Source organism: Chamaea fasciata, unplaced genomic scaffold (genome assembly GCF_029207755.1).
Source record: "Chamaea fasciata isolate MVZ Bird 193981 ecotype frontalis unplaced genomic scaffold, bChaFas1.0.hap1 SCAF_590, whole genome shotgun sequence".
Lineage (NCBI taxonomy): Eukaryota > Metazoa > Chordata > Aves > Passeriformes > Sylviidae > Chamaea > Chamaea fasciata.
Genome location: NW_027094675.1, coordinates 16625 through 41847, shown reverse-complemented (window position 1 = coordinate 41847; position 25223 = coordinate 16625). Strand labels below are relative to the sequence as shown.

Genomic DNA, 25223 nt, shown 5'->3' with positions numbered 1-25223 from the left:
ATTTGGGGACATTTGGGGACATTTGGGATATTTGGGGACATTCGGGGACATTTGGGGACATTTGGGACATTGGGGACATTGGGGACATTGGGGACATTTGGGACATTGGGGACATTTGGGGACATTGGGGACATTTGGGACATTTGGGGACATTTGGGGACATTTGGGGACATTGGGGACATTTGGGGACATTTGGGACATTGGGGACATTGGGGACATTTGGGGACCCAAAAAACACTCTGAGACCCCTCCCCCCCCCAAAATCCAAGAACCCCCAAATTCCCCTCCCCCCAATGTTGGGGCCAGCCGGGTCGATTTGCATATATTTGCATATATTTACATATTTATTACACCATTTGTTTTTCCCCCTCCCTCTCCCCCGAGGGGATCCCCCAAAAAAATTAAAAATTAAAAAAAAAAAAAAAAAAAAAATATTTTTTCCAATCCCGAGAAATCGTTTTACAAAAATTCCCGGTTTTCCCCACCGAAAAATTCCCGGAAAAAAGAAAAAAAAAGTGGGAACAAAGTGTAAAAAAAGGGGCGTTTTTTGGGTGGAAAAATCCTGATTTTGGTTGGAAAAAATCCTGATTTTGGGGTGGGAAAATCCTGATTTTGGGGTGGAAAAAAATCCTGATTTTGGGTGGAAAAATCCTGATTTTGGGTGGAAAAAAATCCTGATTTTGGGTGGAAAAATCCTGATTTTGGGTGGAAAAAATCCTGATTTTGGGTGGAAAAAAATCCTGATTTTGGGTGGAAAAATCCTGATTTTGGGGTGGAAAAATCCTGATTTTGGGGTTGAAAAAATCCTGATTTTGGGGTGGAAAAATCCTGATTTTGGGGTGGAAAAAAATCCTGATTTTGGGGTGGAAAAATCCTGATTTTGGGGTTGAAAAAATCCTGATTTTGGGGTGGAAAAATCCTGATTTTGGGGTTGAAAAAATCCTGATTTTGGGGTGGAAAAAATCCTGATTTTGGGGTGGAAAAAATCCTGATTTTGGGGTGGAAAAAAATCCTGATTTTTGGGTAGAAAAATCCTGATTTTGGGGTGGAAAAATCCTGATTTTGGGGTGGGAAAATCCTGATTTTGGGGTGGAAAAAATCCTGATTTTGGGGTGGAAAAAAATCCTGATTTTGGTCGGAAAAATCCTGATTTTGGGGTGGAAAAAATCCTGATTTTGGGGTGGAAAAATCCTGATTTTGGGGTGGAAAAAAATCCTGATTTTGGGGTGGAAAAAAATCCTGATTTTGGGGTGGAAAAATCCTGATTTTGGGGTGGAAAAATCCTGATTTTGGGGTGGGAAAATCCTGATTTTGGGGTGGAAAAATCCTGATTTTGGGTGGAAAAAAATCCTGATTTTGGGGTGGAAAAATCCTGATTTTGGGTGGAAAAAATCCTGATTTTGGGTGGAAAAATCCTGATTTTGGGGTGGAAAAAAATCCTGATTTTGGGTGGAAAAATCCCGAGTTTGGGGCTTTTTTTGGGCCCCTCGTGGCTGCTCCCAAACTGGAATTTTAACTTTTTTCCCCCCAAAAAACAAAACCGCCCCCACCACCTTTCCCGATGATTTTGTGCCAAAATTCTGACCCCAAACTGCCGAAATTTGGGGTTTTTTGGGGAAAAAAACTTCCCCTTTTCTGGCTCCAAACTGCCCCGAGGGAAAACGGGGAAAATTCAGGATTTTGGTTCCGTTTTCTCCCTTTTTTTATAAAAAACCCGTTTTTGGGGATTTGAAATGATTTCCCGGGAATTGTTTTAACTTTTTTTTGGAATTTTTTTTCTATTTTCGGGTTATTTTAGGATTTGCTTCCAGGTTTTTCCAAGAGTTTTTTGAGGGAGATTTGGAGGATTTTTTTTTTGCGGCCTTTTCCTGCTTTTTTTCCCCAGGATTTTTTAAAATCCGTTTTTACGGATTTTAAGGATTTTTAACGTTTTCTTTAGTTTCCATTTTTCGAGGCGATTTTGGGGCTTTTTCGGCCGCGTTTTCTAATTTTGGAGGATTCCTCCGCGATTTTTAAGTGGCTCTTCCTTTGTTTTTTCACACCTTTGAGATATTTTCAGGAAATTTTGGGCACATTTTGATTTTTTTAATTTTTCACCAATTTGTTTTTTTTTTCATTAATTCCTGGGACGACTTTAATTTCGTTTTTCCATAATTTCTCCCCGGTTTTCGATTTTCTGCTATTTCCCCATTTGTTTTCCATCCATTTCCACGAATTTTAGGAATTTTTGGGCGATTCCTTTCAGGATTTTTTGGATTCCTCCCGACTTTTAAATCCAATTTCTCATTTTGTTGCCGATTTTAACGATTTTTTTTTTACCTTTCACTGCTGGATTTTCCCGGGTTTTGCTGGTTTTCGACCTTTTTTCCCATTTTTATCTCATTTCCCCCCAATTCTTCGGGAATTCTGTGCATTCTTGGGCCGTATTTTAATTTTTTAAAAACCCTTTTTAGCGTCTTTGCACGGACCTTACGTCGATTTTTTTCCCATTTCGACATTTTTTTCTCCGATTTTGGATTTTATTTCCACGTGCAATTCTTTGTTTTTCCTTTCTTTGCTGTTTAATGTATTTTAAGCACTTTCCGACAGATTTTAATTTGGTTTTCATTCTTTTCCCAGTCACATTTTCGCCCCTTTGCGCTTCGATTTTTCCCCATTAGTTTTGGTATCTAATGGAGGATTTTTTTTGAAGTTTTTGATTTTTTTTTTCAAATTTTCATTATTTTTCTGCATTTTTTCCCCGTTTCCCCGTGTTTTTATCCATTTTCGTGTCGCTTTTTTTTTGTTCCTGTTTTCCCCCCCTCTTTTTACCATTCCTGATGAATTTTCTCCCGTTTCCCACAGAAAAATTGGAGCAGGAGCCTCAAATCCCAAAAGTTTCTGATTCAATCCACCGGACAAACAGAACCGCCGCAGAATTTTGGGGCAAAAAAAAAAATCCAAATTTTGGGGCTTTTCGCTGCTCAAACCCTCCAAATTTGGGGTTTTTTCCTCTGGAATTGGGATTTTTTTTGGGGGGGGGGGGGGGGGGGAAAGAAAAAAACCGGGAATTTTAAGCCCAAGTCACCGCGGGGGGGAAAATCCTCGGGAATTTGGGGAGAATCCGGGATTTATTTACAATTTTTATGGCTGAGGCCGGGGGGGAAGGACCCAAAAAAGGCCGAAATTCCCCCAAATCCCCCCAAATCCATCCCGAGGATCCGGCTGCTCCCGGGGCCAATTCCAGGTGGGGTTTTTTTGGGATTCTTCGGGGAATTTTTCGGGGCGGGATGGAGTTTTGTTCAAGGTGGATTTGGGGTGGGTGGAATTTTTCGAGGGAAGCTCTGGGGGTAAAATCCGGTTTTCCGGGCTCAGATTTGGGGTTTTTGGGTCGGATTTGGGAGTTTTGGGAGCAGCTTTGGTCTTCTCGAGGTCGGATTCGGTTTTCTTGGGGATGGATTTGGATTTTGGGGCGGATTTGGATCAAACTCGGCGGGTTTGGGGTCGGAGAGTTTTATTTTTCTGGTGGGATTCGGATATTTTGAGGTCAACGTGCCTCCAATTCCATTTCCCAGGGGAAACTTCCCTTTTTTAGGGCGCGAATTTCGCTTTTTGGGACCAATTCCCTCCTTTCTGTGGCTGCTTTTCCCTCCGACCGCGGATTTTGGGTGGGTTTGGAACGGATTTGAGCACACCTGACCAGATTTCGGGTGGATTTGAGCAGACCTGACCAGATTTACGATGGAATTGATCACACCTGACTGGATTTAAGAGTGGATTTGAGCACACCTGACCGGATTTTGGGTGAATTTGAACACACCTGACCGGATTTTGGGTGGATTTAGGCAGACCTGACCGGATTTCGGGTGGATTTAGGCAGACCTGACCGGATTTTGGGTGGATTTGAGCACACCTGACCGGATTTTGGGTGGATTTGAGCACACCTGACCAGATTTTGGGTGGATTTAATCAGACCTGACTGGATTTTGGTTGGATTTGAGCACACCTGACCAGATTTACGGTGGAATTGATCACACCTGACCAGATTTTGGGTGAATTTGAACACACCTGACCGGATTTTGGGTGGATTTAAGCACACCTGACCGGATTTTGGTTGGATTTGAGCACACCTGACCGGATTTTGGTTCGATTTGAGCACACCTGACCAGATTTCGGGTGGATTTAAGCAGACCTGACCGGATTTAGAGTGGATTTTAGCACACCTGACCGGATTTTGGTTGGATTTAAGCAGACCTGACCGGATTTTGGTTGGATTTCAGCAGACCTGACCGGATTTTGGGTGGATTTGAGCACACCTGACCGGATTTCGAGTGAATTTAAGCAGACCCGACCAGATTTAGAGTGGATTTTAGCAGACCTGACCGGATTTACGGTGGAATTGATCACACCTGACCGAATTTCGGGTGGATTTGAGCACACCTGACCGGATTTCGGGTGGATTTGAGCACACCTGACCGGATTTCGGGTGGATTTAAGCAGACCTGACCGGATTTCGGGTGGATTTGAGCACACCTGACCGGATTTCGGGTGGATTTGAGCACACCTGACCGGATTTCGGGTGGATTTGAGCACACCTGACCGGATTTCGGGTGGATTTGAGCACACCCGGCCGGACTCGGAGCGCACTTGGGCAGATTCGGCCGCCCCCGGCCCCGACCCGGCGCCGAGCCCCCCGCGCCCCTCCCCGTTCCCGGCCCCTCTCCCCCTCCCCGCGGGTTTCCGGCCCCTCCTCACTGGCAGAAGGGCGAGGCCGTGGGGTCGAAGCCCTTGAAGACGTCCTTGAGCGAGGCCTTGTCCCCGTCCTCGGGGGGGCTCCGGCCCGGGGCTGCCCCCCGGGAAGGGGCTGCCGGTGCCGGGCCTGGCGCCGGCCTTGGCCATGCCGAAGACGGGGGGCACGGGGGGCACGGGCAGGTTGTGCAGGCCGGGCTGCCCGTTGCCCCCGTCGGCCGGCGGGGCGCTTTTGGCCCGGGGCCTGTTGTAGCTGTTGTACCTGTCCGTGGGCTCGGGCCGCTCGCCGCCCTCCGGCTGCTCCAGCGCCGAGCGCCGCACGAACGGCGGCTCCTTGCCTTTCGCCGCGGCTCTGGCCGCTTCGGCCGCGGGTTTTTGGGACGAATTCCCGTCGCTTTGGGGCTCTCTGGCCGGGCCGGGAGCCCGGGGGTCGTAGAGGCTGATGGCGCTGAGGACGCTGCTCTGGCCCGAGGCGCCCCAGCTCAGCCGGGGGTCGTAGGGGGCGATGGCGGGGCCCGAGTCGGGCTCGGCGGCCGCCCCTCGGGAATTCCCGCCTTCCAGGGATTTCTGCAGCCTCGGGTCCTTCCGCACGCGGGGGTCGCTGGGTTTGTCTCCCGCCGAGGAGGAGGACGAGGAGGAGGACGAGGAGGACGAGGAGGACGAGGAGGAGGAGGAAGAGGCCGTGACGGTTTTGAGGATGCGGGAGAGCAGCTCGAAGTCGGGCAGGGAGGAGGATGACGAGGAGGAGGAGGACGAGGAGGAAACGCCGCCGGGCTCCGGGCGCTGCTGCCGCGGGTCCGAGGGGCCGGAGGACGGCCGGAGCGGCCGGGGCTCGGAGGCGGGCTGGGCGTCCTGCCGCGGCACGGGCAGCGGGATGAGATCCTCGGGGCTCCAGAGCACGGAGCGGGCGAAGGGCGGCCGCAGCAGCAGCACGTCCTTGCGGATGTGCGAGAACCGCCGCAGCTGGCAGCGCGGGTCCCGCTGCGCCTGGCCCGGCGCCGCTTCCAGCGGGATGCTCAGCGGTTTGTCCCGCAGGATCCGCTCGCCGTCCTCGTCCTCGGCAGGCGCCGAGGGAGCTCTGGGGCCCGGCTCCGCCTTGGCGCCGTGCCGCGCCAAGCGCGGGTCGCACGGGCCGGGCTCGGCCGGCGCCGGCTCGGAGCTCCGGGCCAGCCGGGGGTCGCGCAGCCGCGGGTCGGAGGGGCGCGGGGTTCGCTGCAGCCGCGGGTCGCTCGGGGGGTCCCCGGAGGGGTTCGGGGCTCGCGCCGAGCTCTGCTGCCGCAGGGATTTGAGGATGGAGGTGACGCTGCCGCCGCCGTCGTCCTCGTCGCTCGAGTACCAGCTGCCGGGGTCGCCTGGGGGAAAGCGGAGGGGGGGAGGAGAGGAATGAGGGGAAAGGGCGAGAAAAAAACATCGCGGAACATCCCGGAACATCCCGGAACATCCCGGAACATCCCGGAACGGGAGTTGGGCCGTGGAGGAGGATCGGGACCAGGGTCTGCAGTGACGCGGGGCGATCAGGACGGGGACCGGGATGGGATCGGAGCAGGACTTGGGGCGGCACAGGACAGGGATCAGGATTTGGGGATCAGGATTTGGGGTGGCACAGGCCAATCAGGGATCAGGATTTGGGGTCAGGATCAGGATTTGGGGTCAGGATCGGGATTTGGGATCAGGATTTGGGGCGGCACAGGACCGGGATCAGGATTTGGGGTCAGGATCAGGATTTGGGAACTGGGATCAGGATTTGGGATCAGGATTTGGGGACCGGGATCAGGATCTGGGATCAGGATTTGGGGACCGGGATCAGGATCTGGGATCAGGATTTGGGGCAGCGCAGGCCAATCAGGGATCAGGATTTGGGGACCAGGATCAGGATTTGGGAACCGGGATCAGGATTTGGGGACCGGGATCAGGATCTGGGATCAGGATTTGGGGCGGCGCAGGACCGGGATCAGGATTTGGGGTCAGGATCAGGATTTGGGATCAGGATTTGGGGACCGGGATCAGGATTTGGGATCAGGATTTGGGGACCGGGATCAGGATCTGGGATCAGGATTTGGGGACCGGGATCAGGATCTGGGATCAGGATTTGGGGACCGGGATCAGGATCTGGGATCAGGATTTGGGGCGGCGCAGGCCACCGCGGCCGCCCGCAGCCCGTCCCTGGCCCTCACCCTCCTCGTGGTCGCGGTCGCTCCGGCCGCCCTCGGCCGCTCTCCGGCCGCGCTCGTCGGCCGGGCGCTGCTTGTGCCGGATGCGCAGGAACAGCGCCCGCTGCGCCGAGGGCAGGAACTCGGGAATACCGGCAACGCCGGCCTCGGCCTCCAGGGACCCCTCCGGGTACAGGGGCTCGGCCCCGGGACCCTCGGCGGCCTCGTAGGAGCCGTAGTCCTCTGGGACGGGGGGACGGAGGGTTGGGGGGCAAGGGGGAGCTTTGGGGTCCGTCGGGGCGCGCCCGACCCTCTGCCCCCGTTTTCCCGGGATTCCGGCCTCCCCCACCCCGTTTTCCCGGGATTCCGGCCTCCCCCACCCCGTTTTTCCCGGGATTCCGGCCTCCCCCACCCCGTTTTCCCAGGATTCCGGCCTCCCCCACCCCGTTTTCCCGGGATTCCGGCCTCCCCCACCCCGTTTTTCCCGGGATTCCGGCCTCCCCCACCCCGTTTTTCCCGGGATTCCAGACTCCCCCACCCCGTTTTTCCCGGGATTCCGGCCTCCCCCACCCCGTTTTTCCCGGGATTCCAGCCTCCCCCACCCCGTTTTTCCGGGATTCCAGCCTCCCCCACCCCGTTTTTCCCGGGATTCCAGCCTCCCCCAGCCCGTTTTTCCCGGGATTCCGGCCTCCCCCACCCCGTTTTTCCCGGGATTCCGGCCTCCCCCAGCCCGTTTTTCCCGGGATTCGGGCTCACCAGGCTCCCCCACGGCCGGGGGCTCCATGTCCAGCCCCTCCTGGGGGTAGAAGCCGTCGTAGAAGGCGGGCCCCTGTCCCTGCCGGCCCGGCGCCATTCCCGGCGCCATTCCCGGCGGGATCCCGCCCGGGTGCGGGTGCGGGGGCTCCTCGGGGCCGGCCCCGGGCCCGTAGGGCAGCAGGGGGGGCCCGGGCCCCACGGGCGGGCCCAGCTCGGGGCCCAGCTCGGGGCCCAGCCCGGGGGGACCCGCGGGGCCCGGGAAGCGGGGAGGGGGCGGCCCGGGGTGCCTGGGGAGGAACGGGAGCTGGGGACACCGGGCACCGGGCACCGGGGCACCGGACACCGGGATCGGGACACCGGGACACCGGGCACCGGACACCGGACACCGGGCACCGGGACACCGGGCACCGGGACACCGGGACACCGGGCACCGGGCACCAGACACCGGGGCACAGGGGCACCGGACACCGGGACACCGGACACCGGGCACCGGGACACCGGGACACCGGGACACCGGGCACCGGGACACCGGGACACCAGGACACCGGGACACCGGACACCGGGACACCGGGACACCGGGCACCGGGACACCGGGACACCGGGCACCGGGCACCGGACACCGGGCACCGGGATCGGGACACCGGGACACCGGGCACCGGGACACCGGGACACCGGGCACCGGGACACCGGGACACCAGGACACCGGGACACCGGACACCGGGACACCGGGGCACAGGGGCACCGGGACACCGGGCACCGGGACACCGGGGCACAGGGGCACAGGGGCACCGGGACACCGGGCACCGGGACACCGGGCACCGGACACCGGGCACCAAGGGGGAACGACCCCACCCGCGGGGACGAGCCGGGACGCGTGGCCTGTGCCGGCTCCCGGTCCCCGCTGGAGCCGGCTGGCCCCGGGTGTGCCCAGGTGTGCCCCAGGTGTGCCCAGGTGTGCTCCCCTGCCCCCCAGGTGTCCCCCAGGTGTGCCCCAGGTGTGCCCAGGTGTCCCCCAGCCCCCCCAGCCCCCCAGGCGCACTCACCTGATGCCCAGTTTCTCGGCCAGCTCCCCCCAGGTGATCTCCCCTGCCTCCCCAGGTGTGCCCAGGTGTCCCCCAAGTGCACCCAGGTGATCTCCCCTGCCCCCCAGGTGTGCCCAGCCCCCCCAGGTGATCTCCCCTGCCCCCCCAGGTGTCCCCCAGCCCCCCCGGCGTGCTCACCTGACGCCCAGTTTCTCGGCCAGCCCCCCCAGGTGTGCCCAGCCCCCCCAGGTGATCTCCCCTGCCCCCCAGGTGTGCCCAGGTGTGCCCAGGTGTGCCCAGGTGTGCCCAGGTGTCCCCCAGGTGTTCCCAGGTGTGCCCAGGTGTGCCCAGGTGTCCCCAGGTGTCCCCCAGCCCCCCAGGTGTCCCCCAGGTGTGCCCAGGTGTGCCCAGGTGTGCCCAGGTGTGCCCAGGTGTCCCCCAGGTGTCCCCAGGTGTCCCCCAGCCCCCCAGGTGTGCCCAGGTGTGCCCAGGTGTCCCCCAGGTGTGCCCAGGTGTGCCCAGGTGTGCCCAGGTGTCCCCAGCCCCCCCGGCGCGCTCACCTGACGCCCAGTTTCTCAGCCAGCTGCCCCGTGGGCCGCACCACGATCTCGAACAGCGAGGGGATTTTCCTCAGCGGGTCCGGCGGCGGCTCCAGCGGCTCCAGCGGGGGGGGCAGGGCCATGGGGGGGGGCGGCCCGGGGGGGAGGGGCACGCCCCGCGGCGGGGGGGGGGGAGGGCGGCCCGGGGGGAGGGGCGGGGGGCCGGGGGGGGGTGGGCAGCAGCCCCACGCCCGGCGGCGGTTTGGGCAGGGGGTTGATGCCCTGCTTCTTGAGCTCCTCCACCTCCTTCTGGTCCTCGGCGCCCGCCTCGGCGTCCTCGGCCAGCATCTGCGGGGACAGCGTCACCCACGGGGCACGGACCGCGGGGAATGGGGGGACTGGGGGGACTGGGGGGACTGGGGGGGACTGGGGGGACTGGGGGGACTGGGACTGGGGGGACTGGGGGGACTGGGGGGACTGGGGGGAATGGGGGGACTGGGGGGACTGGGGGGGACTGGGGGGACTGGGGGGAATGGGGGGACTGGGGGGAATGGGGGGACTGGGGGGACTGGGGGGACTGGGGGGACTGGGACTGGGACTGGGGGGACTGGGGGGAATGGGGGGACTGGGGGGACTGGGGGGACTGGGGGGACTGGGACTGGGACTGGGGGGACTGGGGGGAATGGGGGGACTGGGACTGGGGGGACTGGGGGGAATGGGGGGACTGGGGGGACTGGGGGGACTGCGGGGACTGGGACTGGGGGGACTGCGGGGACTGGGGGGACTGGGGGGACTGGGGGGAATGGGGGGACTGGGGGGACTGGGGGGGAGTGGGGGGACTGGGGGGACTGGGGGGACTGGGGGGGACTGGGGGGACTGGGGGGACTGGGGGGACTGGGGGGACTGGGGGGACTGGGGGGGACTGGGGGGACTGGGGGGACTGGGGGGGACTGGGGGGACTGGGGGGACTGGGACTGGGGGGACTGGGGGGACTGGGGGGAATGGGGGGACTGGGGGGACTGGGGGGACTGGGGGGGACTGGGGGGACTGGGGGGACTGGGACTGGGGGGACTGGGGGGACTGGGGGGACTGGGGGGAATGGGGGGACTGGGGGGACTGGGGGGGACTGGGGGGACTGGGGGGAATGGGGGGACTGGGGGGAATGGGGGGACTGGGGGGACTGGGGGGACTGGGGGGACTGGGACTGGGACTGGGGGGACTGGGGGGAATGGGGGGACTGGGACTGGGGGGACTGGGGGGAATGGGGGGACTGGGGGGACTGGGGGGACTGGGGGGACTGGGACTGGGACTGGGGGGACTGGGGGGAATGGGGGGACTGGGACTGGGGGGACTGGGGGGAATGGGGGGACTGGGGGGACTGGGGGGACTGCGGGGACTGGGACTGGGGGGACTGCGGGGACTGGGGGGACTGGGGGGACTGGGGGGAATGGGGGGACTGGGGGGACTGGGGGGGACTGGGGGGACTGGGGGGACTGGGGGGACTGGGGGGGACTGGGGGGACTGGGGGGACTGGGGGGACTGGGGGGACTGGGGGGACTGGGGGGGACTGGGGGGACTGGGGGGACTGGGGGGGACTGGGGGGACTGGGGGGACTGGGACTGGGGGGACTGGGGGGACTGGGGGGAATGGGGGGACTGGGGGGACTGGGGGGACTGGGGGAACTGGGGGGACTGGGACTGGGGGGGACTGGGGGGAATGGGACTGGGGGGACTGCGGGGACTGGGGACACTGGGACTGGGGGGACTGGGACTGGGACTGGGGGGACTGGGGACACTGGGGGGACTGGGACTGGGACTGGGGGGACTGGGGGGACTGGGACGGGGGGGACTGGGGGGACTGGGGACACTGGGACTGGGGACACTGGGGACACTGGGGGGCACTGGTGTCCCATATGGTGTCCCCCAGCTGCCCCCAGGTGTGCCCAAGTGCAATGCAGGTGTGCCCAGGTGTGATCTGGGCAGGATCCAGATGGGCCCAGGTGTGATGTAGGCGTCCCAGGAACCCCCAGGCGTGTCCCCGGTGTGTCCCAGGTGCCCCCCAGGTGTCCCCAGGCGTGTCCCCAGGTGCCCCCCAGGTGTCCCCAGGTGTGTCCCAGGTGCCCCCAGGTGTGTCCCAGGTGTCCCCAGGTGTCCCCAGGTGCCCCCAGGTGTCCCCAGGTGTGTCCCAGGTGTCCCCAGGTGTGTCCCAGGTGCCCCCAGGTGTCCCAGGTGCCCCCAGGTGTGCCCAGGTGTGTCCCAGGTGTCCCCAGGTGTGCCCAGGTGTCCCCAGGTGTGTCCCAGGTGTCCCCAGGTGTGTCCCAGGTGTCCCCAGGTGTGCCCAGGTGTCCCAGGTGCCCCCAGGTGTGCCCAGGTGTGTCCCAGGTGTCCCCAGGTGTGCCCAGGTGTCCCCAGGTGTGTCCCAGGTGTCCCCAGGTGTGCCCAGGTGTCCCCAGGTGTGTCCCAGGTGTCCCCAGGTGTGCCCAGGTGTCCCCAGGTGTGCCCAGGTGTGCCCAGGTGTGTCCCAGGTGCGGCACCTTGTCGAGCAGCTCGCGGGTCTCGTCGTTGAGCGGCGCGTGGGAGAACATGCAGTCGTCGCCGTTGATGCAGAGCCCCGTGGTGTGGAAGAGCTTGCACGGGAAATCCCGTGGGTGCGTCAAGGGAAACTCGGGAATGCCCCGGGAAAACCGGGAATAACTCGGGAATGACCCGGGGAGAAACCGGGAATAACTCGGGAACAGCCGGGGAAAAACCGGGAATAACTCGGGAACAGCCGGGGAAAAACTGGGAATAACTTGGGAATGCCCCGGGGAGAAACCGGGAATAACTCAGGAATGCCCCAGGAAAACCGGGAATAATTCGGGAACAGCCGGGGAACCAAAAGCTCCTCCTGGGCTCAGTTGAGGGCGGTTTTGGGCAGTTTTGGGGCAGTTTTGGGCCGGTTTTTGGGCCATTTTCGGGTGTTTTGGGCCGTTTTGGGGCAGTTTGGGGGCCGTTTTTGGGCCGTTTTCGGGTGTTTTGGGCAGTTTTGGGCAGTTTTGGGGCAGTTTTGGGGCAGTTTTGGGGCAGTTTTGGGGCCGTTTTCGGGCCGTTTTCGGGTGTTTTGGGCAGTTTTGGGCAGTTTTGGGGCAGTTTTGGGGCAGTTTTGGGGCAGTTTTAGGGCCGTTTTCGGGCCGTTTTCGGGTGTTTTGGGCAGTTTTGGGCAGTTTTGGCGCAGTTTTGGGGCAGTTTTGGGCGGTTTTGGGCAGTTTTGGGGCCGTTTTGGGCAGTTTTGGGGCAGTTTTGGGGCCGTTTTGGGCAGTTTTGGGGCCGTTTTGGGCAGTTTTGGGCAGTTTTGGGGCAGTTTTGGGGCAGTTTTGGGGCAGTTTTGGGCGGTTTTGGGCAGTTTTGGGGCCGTTTGGGCCGTTTTGGGGCAGTTTTGGGCCGTTTTCAGGCCGTTTTCGGGCCGTTTTCAGCCCATTTTAAGCCGATTTTAGGTCAGTTCTGGGCTCTTCCATGGCTGAGCTCAGACGGGTTTAAGGCCAATTTCAGGCCAACTTTGGGCCGGGCTCGGGCCAGGTTCAGGTGGGGCCTAGGCCAGGCCCGGGCCAGGCTCGGGCCGGGTTCCAGGCAAGGATATCGTGCATGTAGGGGCAGCTCTCGGCGCGGGCGCAGTAGCCGGTGATGTAGAACTTGCACAGCTCGCGCTTCTTGGGCAGCTCGATGTCGTGGCTGAAGTTACAGTGATCGCCCTGCGCAGGTGAGACCGGCCAGGTGAGACCGGCCAGGTGACATGGGGACAGGTGAGACCGGCCAGGTGAGACGGGCCAGGTGACATGGGGACAGGTGAGACCAGACAGGTGAGACCGGCCAGGTGAGACCGGCCAGGTGACATGGGGACAGGTGAGACCGGCCAGGTGAGACGGGCCAGGTGACATGGGGACAGGTGAGACCAGACAGGTGAGACCGGCCAGGTGAGACCGGCCAGGTGAGATGGGGACAGGTGAGATGGGGACAGGTGAGACCGGCCAGGTGAGACCGGCCAGGTGACACGGGGACAGGTGGGACAGGTGAGACAAGGGACACAGGTGAGATATAAAGGTGGGATTTGGGTTGGACACAGGTGGGATTTGGGTGGGATTTGGGTGGGACACAGGTGGGATTCGGGTGGGATTTGGGTTGGACACAGGTGGGATTCGGGTGGGATTTCGGGGGGACACAGGTGACCCCCCCAAACCCAGCCCAGGCCCACCTGTCCCGGCAGGAATTTCGGGAACGTTCCCGCGGCAATTCCTTACCCAGGTGCACCTGCCCTCCACGAAGTACTTGCAGATCACCTTGCCCTTCTTGTCCGAGGGCAGGTGGGACTTGTCGTGGTCACCCCGGCGGTAGCCGCCCCCGTCCTGTGGGGAAATCCCGGGAAAGATCCGGGAATTTGGGGTGAAAAGCAGGGAAAAGGGGAAATTCCTGCCACAGAGGGGGGTTTGGGGCGTGCTGAGCCAAAAATCCCGGGAATCTGGGGGGGGAAAAGGGGGATCCGGGGTGTTTCACGGGCAGAATCCCGGGATTTGGGGGGAAAAATGGGATTTGGGGTGTTTGAAGGGCAGAATCCCGGGATTTGGAGAGAAAAGGGGGATCCGGGGTGTTTGAAGGGCAGAATCCCGGGATTTGGGGAGAAAAGGGGGATCCGGGGTGTTTCACGGGCAGAATCCCGGGATTTGGGGGGAAAAATGGGATTTGGGGTGTTTGAAGGGCAGAATCCCGGGATTTGGGGGGAAAAGGGGGATCGGGGGTGTTTCACGGGCAGAATCCTGGGATTTGGGGAGAAAAATGGGATTTGGGGTGTTTGAAGGGCAGAATCCCGGGATTTGGGGGGAAAAGGGGGATCGGGGGTGTTTCACGGGCAGAATCCTGGGATTTGGGGAGAAAAATGGGATTTGGGGTGTTTGAAGGGCAGAATCCCGGGATTTGGGGGGAAAAGGGGGATCGGGGGTGTTTCACGGGCAGAATCCTGGGATTTGGGGAGAAAAGGGGGATCCGGGGTGTTTCACGGGCAGAATCCCGGGATTTGACGTTGGAAACCAGGGAAAAGCCCCCTCCCGGCGGGAATCGGGACGGATCCGGGCGGGAATTCCGGGGGCGGGCGGGGGCGCTCACCCCCACGTCGTCGTCGTAGAAATCGTCGTCGTCGTTGGCGCCGGATTTCCCCATCCCGCCGCTGCGGCCGCGCCCGCGGCCTCGGCCCGGCCCCTTGTTGCCGCGGCCCCGCGGGCCCCGCGCGCGGCCCCGGTGCATCCCTGGGGACGGCGGGAATGCCGGGAATGCCGGGAATGCCGGGAACACCGGGAATACTGGGAATACTGGGAATACTGGGATTTGGGACAGGAATCCCCGCGGCCCTGGCCACGGTTCAGACCCGCAAACAGGGACTAGGAATTTGGAATCTGGAATGGGATTTGGGGTGGGAATTCTGGGCTGAGCCCGGCCCCGCTCCAGGCCTGGAATGAGGATTTGGGAATTGGGAATGGGATGGATTGGGGATGGATCGGGGACGGATTGGGGATGGATCGGGGATGGATCGGGGATGGAATCAGGATGGATTGGGGATGGATTCAGGATGGATTCAGGATGGATTGGGGATGGATTCAGGATGGATTCAGGATGGATCGGGGATGGATTCAGGATGGATTGGGGATGGATTCAGGATGGATTCAGGATGGATACAGGATGGATTGGGGACGGATCGGGGACGGATTGGGGATGGATCGGGGATGGATTGGGGATGGATTCAGGATGGATTCAGGACGGATTGGGGATGGATTGGGGATGGATTGGGGACGGATCGGGGATGGATTCAGGATGGATTCAGGATGGATTCAGGATGGATCGGGGATGGATTGGGGACGGATTCAGGATGGATTCAGGATGGATTTGGATGGATTCAGGATGGATTGGGGACGGATCGGGGACGGATTGGGGATGGATCGGGGATGGATTGGGGATGGATTGGGGATGGATTCAGGATGGATTCAGGATGGATTCAGGACGGATTGGGGATGGATTCAGGATGGATTGGGGACGGATCGGGGACGGATTCAGGATGGATTTGGATGGATTCAGGATGGATCGGGGACGGATCGGGGACGGATTGGGGATGGATTGGGGACGGATCGGGGATGGATTCAGGATGGATTCAGGATGGATTCAGATGGATTCAGGATGGATTCAGGATGGATTCAGGATGGATTGGGGATGGATCGGGGATGGATTCAGGATGGATTCAGGATGGATTGGGGACGGATTGGGGATGGATCGGGGATGGATCGGGGATGGATTCAGGATGGATCGGGGACGGATCGGGGACGGATCCGGGCGGGAAGTGCGCGCTCACCCCGGCCCCGCTCCTTGCTGCGCCGGTACTGCGACAGCTCCTTGGCGTAATCGTCGAAGTCGTCGTCGCCCGGCGGCTCCTCGGCGTCACAGTACTGGGGAAAAACGGGGAATTCCGCGGGAACTGGGTGGGAAGCCCCTCGGGAATACCCCGGGACAGGCTGAGAAGGCCGGCAGCGGGCCCGAGCTCCCCGGGGAAGATCCCGAACTCACCTCCACGTCGTCGGGGTCGAAGGGCTCCTCGTCGTCCTCGGGGTCGCTGCGGGCGCGGCCTCGGCCCCGGCCCGGCCCCCGGCCCCGCGTGGGGCCCCGGCCCCGAGCCCGGAAGCCCCGGGCCCGGCCCCGGCCTGAGCAAGGGAAAACGAGGGAGGAACACCTGACAACCGGGGCCGGAGGATCGGCCACGGGGTTAAAGGCGGGCGTGCGCCAGAAGGGATTTTCCCCCTTTGTTCCGAGGGTTTTTTAAGGGGATTTGGGGTTCAAGATGCTCAAAAATGGATTTTTCCCCTTTTTTCCGAGTGTTTTTAAAGGAAGTTTGGGGTTCAAGATGCTCAAAAATGGATTTTTCCCTTTTTTTTGTGTTTTTAAGGAGATTTGGGGTTCAAGACGCTCAAAAATGGATTTTTCCCTTTTTTCCGTGGGTTTTTTAAGGAGATTTGGGGTTCAAGACGCTCCAAAATGGATTTTTGGGGCATTTTTTTGAGGAACTTGGGGGTCCAGACGGCTAAAACCGCGTCCGTGCGGCCCGTCGGGAATTTCTGCAAAGGGAATTTGGGTGGCAAACGCTACAAGGCGGAACTTGAAGCAATTTGCGGACGTTCTCGTCCAGAGATTTTGGGGCTCAGAGGCGAATCGAAAACGATTCGGGGCCTTCGAAGGATTTTTCCAGGAGCTTTTTCTCCTCCCGGTTCCCGGGGTTTTGCGTCCTCCCGGCTCTCCCGGTACCTCTGGCGCGGTGGGATCCGTCCTTGGAGCGCCGGAAGGGCGGCGGCTCCTTGGAGAAGTCGTCGTAGTCGTCCTTGGGAGGCTCCTGGTCGTCCTCGGCCTCGAAGGCGCCGAAGTCGTCGGGCTCGAAGTCGGCGTAGGCGCCGCCGAAGGCCGCGGGGTCGGCCTGGGGACGGCCCTTGCGGGGACACGGCGCCGGCGGGTACTGGTGGGACTGGGAATGGGACCGGAGAGACTGGGAATGGGACGGGGGGACTGGGAATGGGATGGGGGGACTGGGAATGGGATGGGGGGGACTGGGAATGGGATGGGGGGACTGGGAATGGACCGGGGTGGACTGGGAATGGGACCGGAGAGACTGGGAATGGGACCGGAGAGACTGGGAATGGGACGGGGGGACTGGGAATGGGATGGGGGGACTGGGAATGGGACCGGAGAGACTGGGAATGGGACGGGGGGACTGGGAATGGGACCGGAGAGACTGGGAATGGGATGGGGGGGACTGGGAGCACTGGTGGGACTGGGAATGGGACCGGAGAGACTGGGAATGGGACCGGGGGACTGGGAATGGGCCCAGGGGGACTGGGAATGGGATGGGAGACACTGGGAGCACTGGTGGGACTGGGACTGGGATGGGATCTCCACCATGGAGCTTGTGGGGGAGCTTATTCCCAGTAACTCCCAGTTATTCCCAGTTACTCATGGAGCAGAGAGGGATGTGCTCCTAGCCGGCATTCCCAGTGTTCCCAGGAGTTATTCCCACTGATTCCCAGTTGTTACTCCAGTCACTCACGGGGCAGGCCGGGCTGTATTCCCGGTATTCCCAGTGACCATTGCCAGTTTTTCCTCCCAGTATTCCCAGTATTCCCAGTTACACTCACAGGGCAGGCCGGGCTGTATTCCCAGTGACCATTGCCAGTTTTTCCTCCCAGTATTCCCAGTATTCCCAGTTACACTCACGGGGTAGGCCGGGCTGTATTCCCGGTATTCCCAGTGACCATTCCCAGTTTTTCCTCCCAGTATTCCCAGTATTCCCAGTTACACTCACGGGGCAGGCCGGGCTGTATTCCCAGTGACCATTGCCAGTTTTTCCTCCCAGTATTCCCAGTATTCCCAGTTACACTCACGGGGTAGGCCGGGCTGTATTCCCGGTATTTGCGGTGCCCCTTCTCCCCGGGGCTGTACTCGGAGTCGTTGCTGAAATCCGAGAATTCCTCGCTGGACGAGGCGTGGCGCTGGGAAATCCCGGGAAAGGTCAGCGCACGAAATCCCGGGAAAGGTCAGCGCACGGCCCTCCCGCAGCCCCTGGAATTCCCGCTCAACCCCTCGGGAATCCCAAATTTCCCCGGGAAAACCCCGGGGGAAAGTCACTCCTGACCCCTTCCCGAACCTCTGGAATTCCCATCCCACCACTTCCGGGGTTGGGATTCTAAAGAACGGGAGGGATTTTTTGTTGGAATTTCAGGAGCGTTTCGACAGAAACTCGGGATTAAAACCCTCAAAACAAAATCTGATTTTTTTTAGGAATTTGAGGAGGAAAAAAAAAAAAAAACCAGGATTCGGGCGCGACTGCAGGAACGTTTTGAGGGGGGGGAATAAAAACCCCCCCAAATCCCGGATTTCCCCGGAAAACCCGTGGGAACCGCCACCTTGTGCTTGGACTTCCTCTTCTTCTTGGCCCTCCGCTTGTCCTTGTCCTTGCGGCGTTTGCGCTTCAGCCGCCGGTGCGCCCTGTCGTCCTCGGAGCCGCTGCGGCGCCGCTCGCGCCGCTCCCGGGAGCGCGGCCGCGCCGTCGGCGCGTCGTCGGCGCCGTCGTCCTCCAGCTCGCCCTCCTCCAGCTCCCCATCCTCCCTGGAACGGGAAAAACGGGAATGAGGGACGGTCCTGCGGATCCGCATCCTCCCTGCGATGGGAAAAACGGGAATGAGGGATCATCCTCCGGATCCCCATCCTGCCTGCGGCGGGAAAAACGGGAATGAGGGACGGTCCTGCGGATCCCCAAACTCCCTGGGACGGGAAAAACGGGAATGAGGGATGGTCCTGCGGATCACCAAACTCCCTGGAATGGGAAAAACGGGAATGAGGGACGGTCCTGCGGATCCCCAAACTCCCTGGAACGGGAAAAATGGGAATGAGGGATGGTCCTGCGGATCCCCATCCTCCCTGGAACGGGAAAAACGGGAATGAGGGATGGTCCTGCGGATCCCCATCCTCCCTGCGATGGGAAAAACGGGAATGAGGGATCATCCTCCGGATCCCCAAACTCCCTGGAACGGGAAAAACGGGAATGAGGGATCGTCCTCCGGATCCCCATCCTCCCTGGAACGGGAAAAAACGGGAATGAGGGATCGTCCTCCGGATCCCCAAACTCCCTGGGACGGGAAAAACGGGAATGAGGGATGGTCCTGCGGATCCCCATCCTGCCTGGAACGGGAAAAACGGGAATGAGGGATCATCCTCCGGATCCCCAAACTCCCTGGGAATGAAAAATCCAGGGAATGTTCGGATCTGGGGGGAAAAACGGGAATGAGGGACGGTCCTGCGGATCCCCAAACTCCCTGGAACGGGAAAAACGGGAATGAGGGATGGTCCTGCGGATCCCCATCCTGCCTGGAATGGGAAAAACGGGAATGAGGGATGGTCCTGCGGATCCCCAAACTCCCTGGGAATGGGAAAAACGGGAATGAGGGATCATCCTCCGGATCCCCATCCTGCCTGGAATGGGAAAAACGGGAATGAGGGATCGTCCTCCGGATCCCCAAACTCCCTGGAACGGGAAAAACGGGAATGAGGGATGGTCCTGCGGATCCCCATCCTGCCTGGAATGGGAAAAACGGGAATGAGGGATGGTCCTGCGGATCCCCAAACTCCCTGGGAATGGGAAAAACGGGAATGAGGGATCATCCTCCGGATCCCCATCCTGCCTGGAATGGGAAAAACGGGAATGAGGGATCGTCCTCCGGATCCCCAAACTCCCTGGAACGGGAAAAACGGGAATGAGGGATGGTCCTGCGGATCCCCATCCTGCCTGGAATGGGAAAAACGGGAATGAGGGATGGTCCTGCGGATCCCCAAACTCCCTGGGAATGAAAAATCCAGGGAATGTTTGGATCTGGGGGGAAAAATGGGAATGAGGGATCACCCTCCAGCTCCCCATCCTGCCTGGAACAGGAAAAACGGGAATGAGGGATCCCTGTCCTCCGGCTCCCCAAACTCCCTGGGATGGAAAATAATAACGGGAAAAATGGAAAAACGGGAATTAGAGATCCTCCTCCGGCTTCCCAAACTCCCTGGGATGGAAAATACTGGGAATATTTGGTTTGGGGGGAAAAATTTGGATTTGTTCCCCAAAATCCTCGAAGCATCTCTCCGGAAAAATAACGGGAATGTTCAAATTTGGGAGGAAAAAACGGGAATTTCGGCGCCTGGGGAGGCTCAGAGCTCGGTCCCAAATTCCGGGGGATTCCTGGGAAATTCCGGAATTTCGGAGGGATTCCCAAATTCCTGGGGATCCGAGGAAATCGGAATCCTGCAACCAAACCCCGAAACCTTTCCGGATTTTTCCAGGCTCTGGAGGGGAAATTCGGAGGGGAAAAATTTCGGAAAACGGGCAGGATCAGCTGGTTAATCCAACAATTCCAGCTGGAATTCCGGGCCGGGCCCCGAACCTCAAACGTTTGGGAGAATTCTGTGAATCCCCAAGCTCCGATGATGGAATCTCCGTTCAAAAAAGGGGGAAAATCCCAATTTTGGGGGGGGGATTAAGGTCTGAAAATGAATTTTCCATTAAAAAAAGGGGGAAAATCCCGTTTCTGGGGAGGATTGACTTCTGAAAATGAATTTTCCATAAAAAAAACCAGGAAAAATCCCGATTTAGGGGGGGATTTTGCTCTGATGATGGAATTTCCATTAGAAAAAGGGGAAAAATCCCATTTTTGGAGAGGATTAAGCTCTGAAAATGAATTTTCCACTAAAAAAAGGGGAAAAATCCTATTTTTGGTGGGATTTTGCTCTGATGATGGAATTTCCATTAAAAAAAGAGGAAAAATCCCGTCTCTGGGAAGCGTTACCTTCTGAAAATGAATTTTCCATTTAAAAAACTGGGAAAAACCCCAATTTTGGGGAGGATTAAGCTCTGAAAATGAATTTTCCATTGAAAAAAGCGGGAAAAAATCCCATTTTTTGGGGGGGGAGTAAGGTCTGAAAATGAGTTTTCCATTAAAAAAGGGGAAAAATCCCATTTTTTGGGGGGGATTTTGCTCTGATGATGGAATTTCCATTAAAAAAAGGGGAAAAATCCCATTTTTGGGGAGATTTTGCTCTGATGATGGAATTTCCATTGAAAAAGGGGGAAAATCCCATTTTTTGGGGAGGATTTTGCTCTGACGATGGAATTTCCATTTAAAAAAGGGGAAAAATCCCATTTTTGGGGAGGATTTTGCTCTGACGATGGAATTTCCATTAAAAAAAGCGGGAAAAATCCCATTTTTGGGGAGATTTTGCTCTGATAATGAATTTTCCATTAAAAAAAGTGGGAAAAATCCCATTTTTGGGGAGCATTTCGCTCTGAAAATGAATTTTCCATTAAAAAAAGCGGGAAAAATCCCATTTTTGGGGAGGATTTTGTTCTGATAATGAACTTTCCATTAAAAAAAGGGGAAAATCCCATTTTTTGGGGAGGATTTTGCTCTGACGATGGAATTTCCATTAAAAAAAAGCGGGAAAAATCCCCTTTTTGGGGAGGATTTCGCTCTGAAAATGAATTTTCCATTAAAAAAGGGGGAAAATCCCGTTTTTGGGGAGGATTTCGCTCTGACGATGGAATTTCCATTAAAAAAAACCGGGAAAAATCCCGTTTTTGGGGAGGATTTTGCTCTGACGATGGAATTTCCATTAAAAAAAGCGGGAAAAATCCCGTTTTTGGGCAGGATTTCGCTCCGACGACGGAAATCCGCCTTTCCCGGCGCGGGTTTTTCGGGAACAAACGCGACACAAGGGGCCCAACCTCACCCCGGGTGGGGGGGGGGAGTGTGTGGGGAGGGGCAGGAGCGGCCGCAGTCCCAGTTTTCCCGGTTTTCCCAGTTTTTTTCCCGGGAAAGGGGCGATTCCCGGGGCTGCGCGCGCTCCTGCCGGCCGGGGGAGTGTGAGGTCTCCGAGGTGCTTCTTACCACCTTGTTTTGGGGTTTTTTTTTTTTCTTTTACGACTTTCACACTTTTTTTTTCCTCCTCTTTTCCAGTGATTTCCACCAACCGTTCGACTTTTGCGGAAAATCCCGTTCCCAGGTTGGAATTCTGGGCTTGTTTCACCTGGAAATGTCCCTTTTTTTTTTTTTTTTTTTCCGCTTTTTTTGGGGTTTTTTCTTTTTTTTCTCTCTTTTTTTTTTTTTTTTGTGTGCTTTTGTGACTTATTTGGGGGGAATTCTGCTTGGTTTGGGACACACAGAGAGTTTTCACACGGATTTTACACTCGGGAATCGTGGGGGCCGGGGGGGGGGAGGGGACCAGGGGGAAAAAGGCACCAAAAAAAGGCAAAAATTCCACATTTCCCGCTCATTCCCCGCCCTGAGGCCGCACGGAAATGAGTCCCAGGCCCCCCGGATTCCCCGGATTCACGGTTTTGTCCTAAAAATAGCCCCCAAACTCCCCTCAATTCCCCTTTCCTCCGAAAAACAGCCCCAAACTCCCCGGATTTCCCTTTTTTCCCCTAAAAATTGCCAGAATTTCCCCTTTTCCCCTAAAAATTCCCAGAATTTCCCTTTTTCCCCCTAAAAATTCCCAGAATTTCCCTTTTTTCCCCTAAAAATTGCCAGAATTTCCCCTTTTTCCCTAAAAAGTCCCAGAATTTCCCTTTTTCCCCTAAAAATTGCCAGAATTTCCCTTTTTCCCCTAAAAATTGCCAGAATTTCCCTTTTTCCCCCTAAAAATTGCCAGAATTTCCCTTTTTCCCCCTAAAAATTCCCGGAATTTCCCTTTTTCCCCTAAAAATTGCCAGAATTTCCCTTTTTCCCCCTAAAAATTGCCAGAATTTCCCTTTTTCCCCCTAAAAATTCCCAGAATTTCCCTTTTTCCCCTAAAAATTGCCAGAATTTCCCCTTTTTCCCCCTAAAAATTCCCAGAATTTCCCTTTTTCCCCTAAAAATTGCCAGAATTTCCCCTTTTTCCCCCTAAAAATTCCCGGAATTTCCCTTTTTCCCCCTAAAAAGTCCCGGAATTTCCCTTTTCCCCCTAAAAATTCCCGGAATTTCCCTTTTTCCCCCAAAAATATCCCCCAAACTCCTCTCACCGACTCTTTTTTCCCAACAAAACCCCCCAAACCTCCCAGATTTTCCTTTTCTTTTCCCTTTTCCCCGTTTTTCTCGCAATATTCAGATTAATCTACCAAAAAAAAGGGGGATACAGGCAAAGGCTCCGAGTTCTGGCGGGGAGGGGTCACAAAAAGAGGGAAAAGGGGATTTTTTTTGGGGGGGGGGAGCCGGATTTGGAGATTTCGGAACATTTTCAGCCCAGCGGGGGAACCTGCGGCTTCGGGGGGGGGGAAAAGGGGGAAATCCCCAAGCCGGGGATCCCCCCAAACCTCCTGATCCCAAAATTTGGGGAGGGAATAAACGGAATTTCCGTGAGGGAACACAGAGGTTATTAAGGACCACCCCCCCCCAAAATCTGGGCTGACCCCTCCGACACCTAAACCCCCCCTTTAAACACGGGGCAAATCCCCCCCAAATTTACCCTAAATCCCCCCAAATCCCACCTGGATCCCCCCATCCGGAGGGACAAGCTCCCCCCGAGGAGCCGAACTGCCCCAAACCCTCCCAAACGAGGCTTCCAAGCCCCCTGGAAAAGGGTCGAAAGCCCCCCAAACCTCGGGAGCCCCCTCCCCAAAAAAAGGAGTTTTAACCTTCCCCAAAGGGGGACGGATCCCCCCGCGAGGAAGCCCCGGGAAGGGGCTTTGGAGGAGGCGGCAAGTGAAGCCCCCTCCCCACCTCGAGCCCCCCGGGTGGGGTGAGCGGCCCCCAGAGGAGCTCAGCTCGGCCCAAAGCCCCCCCGGAGCCCCCCGAGGCCTGCGCTGCCTTCCTCCCCTCCTCCTCCTCCTCCTCCTCCTCCTCCGAGCCCCAGAATTCCCCTTCGGCTTTTCCCTCCTGCTCCGGAGCCCCCCCCCCCTCCCCAAAATGGCTCCGGGCCTTCCTCTTCCTCAGGAGCCCCCTCCTCCCCACCACGAGGGCTCCCCTCTTCTTCCTCCTCCTCCTCTTCCTCCCTTTTTCTTCCTCGTCCTCCTCAGACCCCTCCCCCAGCCCCCCCCAAAATCTCCCTCTGGCTCTTCCTCATCCCGGGCCCCCCTTGCTTCCTGCTCCTCTTCAGGGCCTCCCTGAAACCCTCCTCAGGCCCTTCCTCACCCTCCTCTTCCTCCTCAGGCCCTTCCTCACCCTCCTCACCCTCCTCAGGCCCTTCCTCACCCTCCTCAAATCCCCCTCCAACTCTTCCTCACCCTCCTCCTCCTCCTCCTCCTCGAATCCCCCTCAGCTCCTTCCTCACCGCCCCCCCCAATCCCCCTCAGGCCCTTCCTCACCCTCCTCACCCTCCTCAAATCCCCCTCAGGCCCTTCCTCACCCTCCTCCTCCTCCTCCTCCTCCTCAGCGCCCCCCGCCCCCTCCCCAGAGGCCTCCCCCCCCCCCCCCCGCCCTCCCCTCCCCTCCCGCCGCCCCCTCCCCAGAGCTGGCCCCCCCCCAGCCACACAGAGAAGGCGCTCGGGAGAGGCGGTTACTGGACCTTTCGTCCGGGCCGTGATGGTGGCCTTGGAGCGGCGGCGGCGGCCGGGGGAGGCTGCAGCTGCCGTGGCAGGACGGAGAAGGGGGGGAGCAGTGCGGGCTGGGGGGGGGAGGCGGCGGCGGCGGGGGGGGACACTCGGGCTCTCCACGGCCATGGGCAACGGGCCAGAGCGGGGGGGAGGACGGAGGGCGGGGGGAGGAAGGTGGAGAACGGGCCGGGCACAGTCACTGAAGGGCGCGGGGGGCTCGGCCCGGCGGCTCCTCCGCCCGCGCCCCGCGCTCCGCGGGGCGGACACACAAAATGGCGCCCGCCCTGAGGCAGCGCCCCGGCGGCCGCCGGAAACAGCCGAGCGGCGCCGGAAACGGCCGAGCGCGCCCGCCGGAAACAGCCGAGCGGCGCCGGAAACGGCCGAGCGCGCCCGCCGGAAATAGCCGAGCGGCGCCGGAAACGGCCGAGCGCGCCCGCCGGAAATAGCCGAGCGGCGCCGGAAACGGCCGAGAGGCGCCGGAAACGGCCGAGAGGCGCCGGAAACAACCGAGAGGCGCCGGAAACGGCCGAGCGGCGCCGGAAATGGCCGAGCGGCGCCGGAAACGGCCGAGCGGCGCCGGAAACGGCCGAGCGGCGCCGGAAACAACCGAGAGGCGCCGGAAACGGCCGAGCGGCGCCGGAAGCGGCCGAGCGGCGCCGGAAAGGCGCGAAGAGCTCCTCGGCCGTTTCCGCTTTGCCGCCGAGCGTTCCCGAGCGCCTCCGGAGCCGCTCCGAATTCCTTTGAAATATTAAATAAATAGGAATAGCGTCCTAACGCCGCTATCCAACCGTGACGGATAAAAGGCTCCGGAACAAAGTTGGGAAGCGCGCGTTTAATTCGGGATCGCTCCGGAACGCGCGCGCGCTCCCGGAAGACCGCAGGGTCTCGCCACGCGTTCTTTTATGAATCCCCGAAGCACAAACGCG

The 25223-nt window shown here is 59.0% G+C and overlaps 1 protein-coding gene across 1 annotated transcript; it reads right to left on the bottom strand.

The window, feature by feature from the left end:
- Nucleotides 1–315: 315 nt before the first annotated feature.
- LOC136305705 (zinc finger CCCH domain-containing protein 4-like) lies at nt 316–24580 on the bottom strand. The gene is given in 17 exon segments (XM_066209017.1): nt 316–4811; nt 4813–6080; nt 6903–7121; nt 7635–7921; nt 9217–9399; nt 9401–9543; nt 11729–11838; nt 12811–12922; nt 13469–13573; nt 14328–14467; nt 15562–15655; nt 15774–15907; nt 16506–16719; nt 17633–17740; nt 18155–18356; nt 24270–24397; nt 24400–24580. Coding segments are annotated over 17 exon segments (3552 nt in total). The 5' UTR covers nt 24424–24580; the 3' UTR covers nt 316–4730.
- Between the last annotated feature and the right edge of the window lie 643 nt (nt 24581–25223).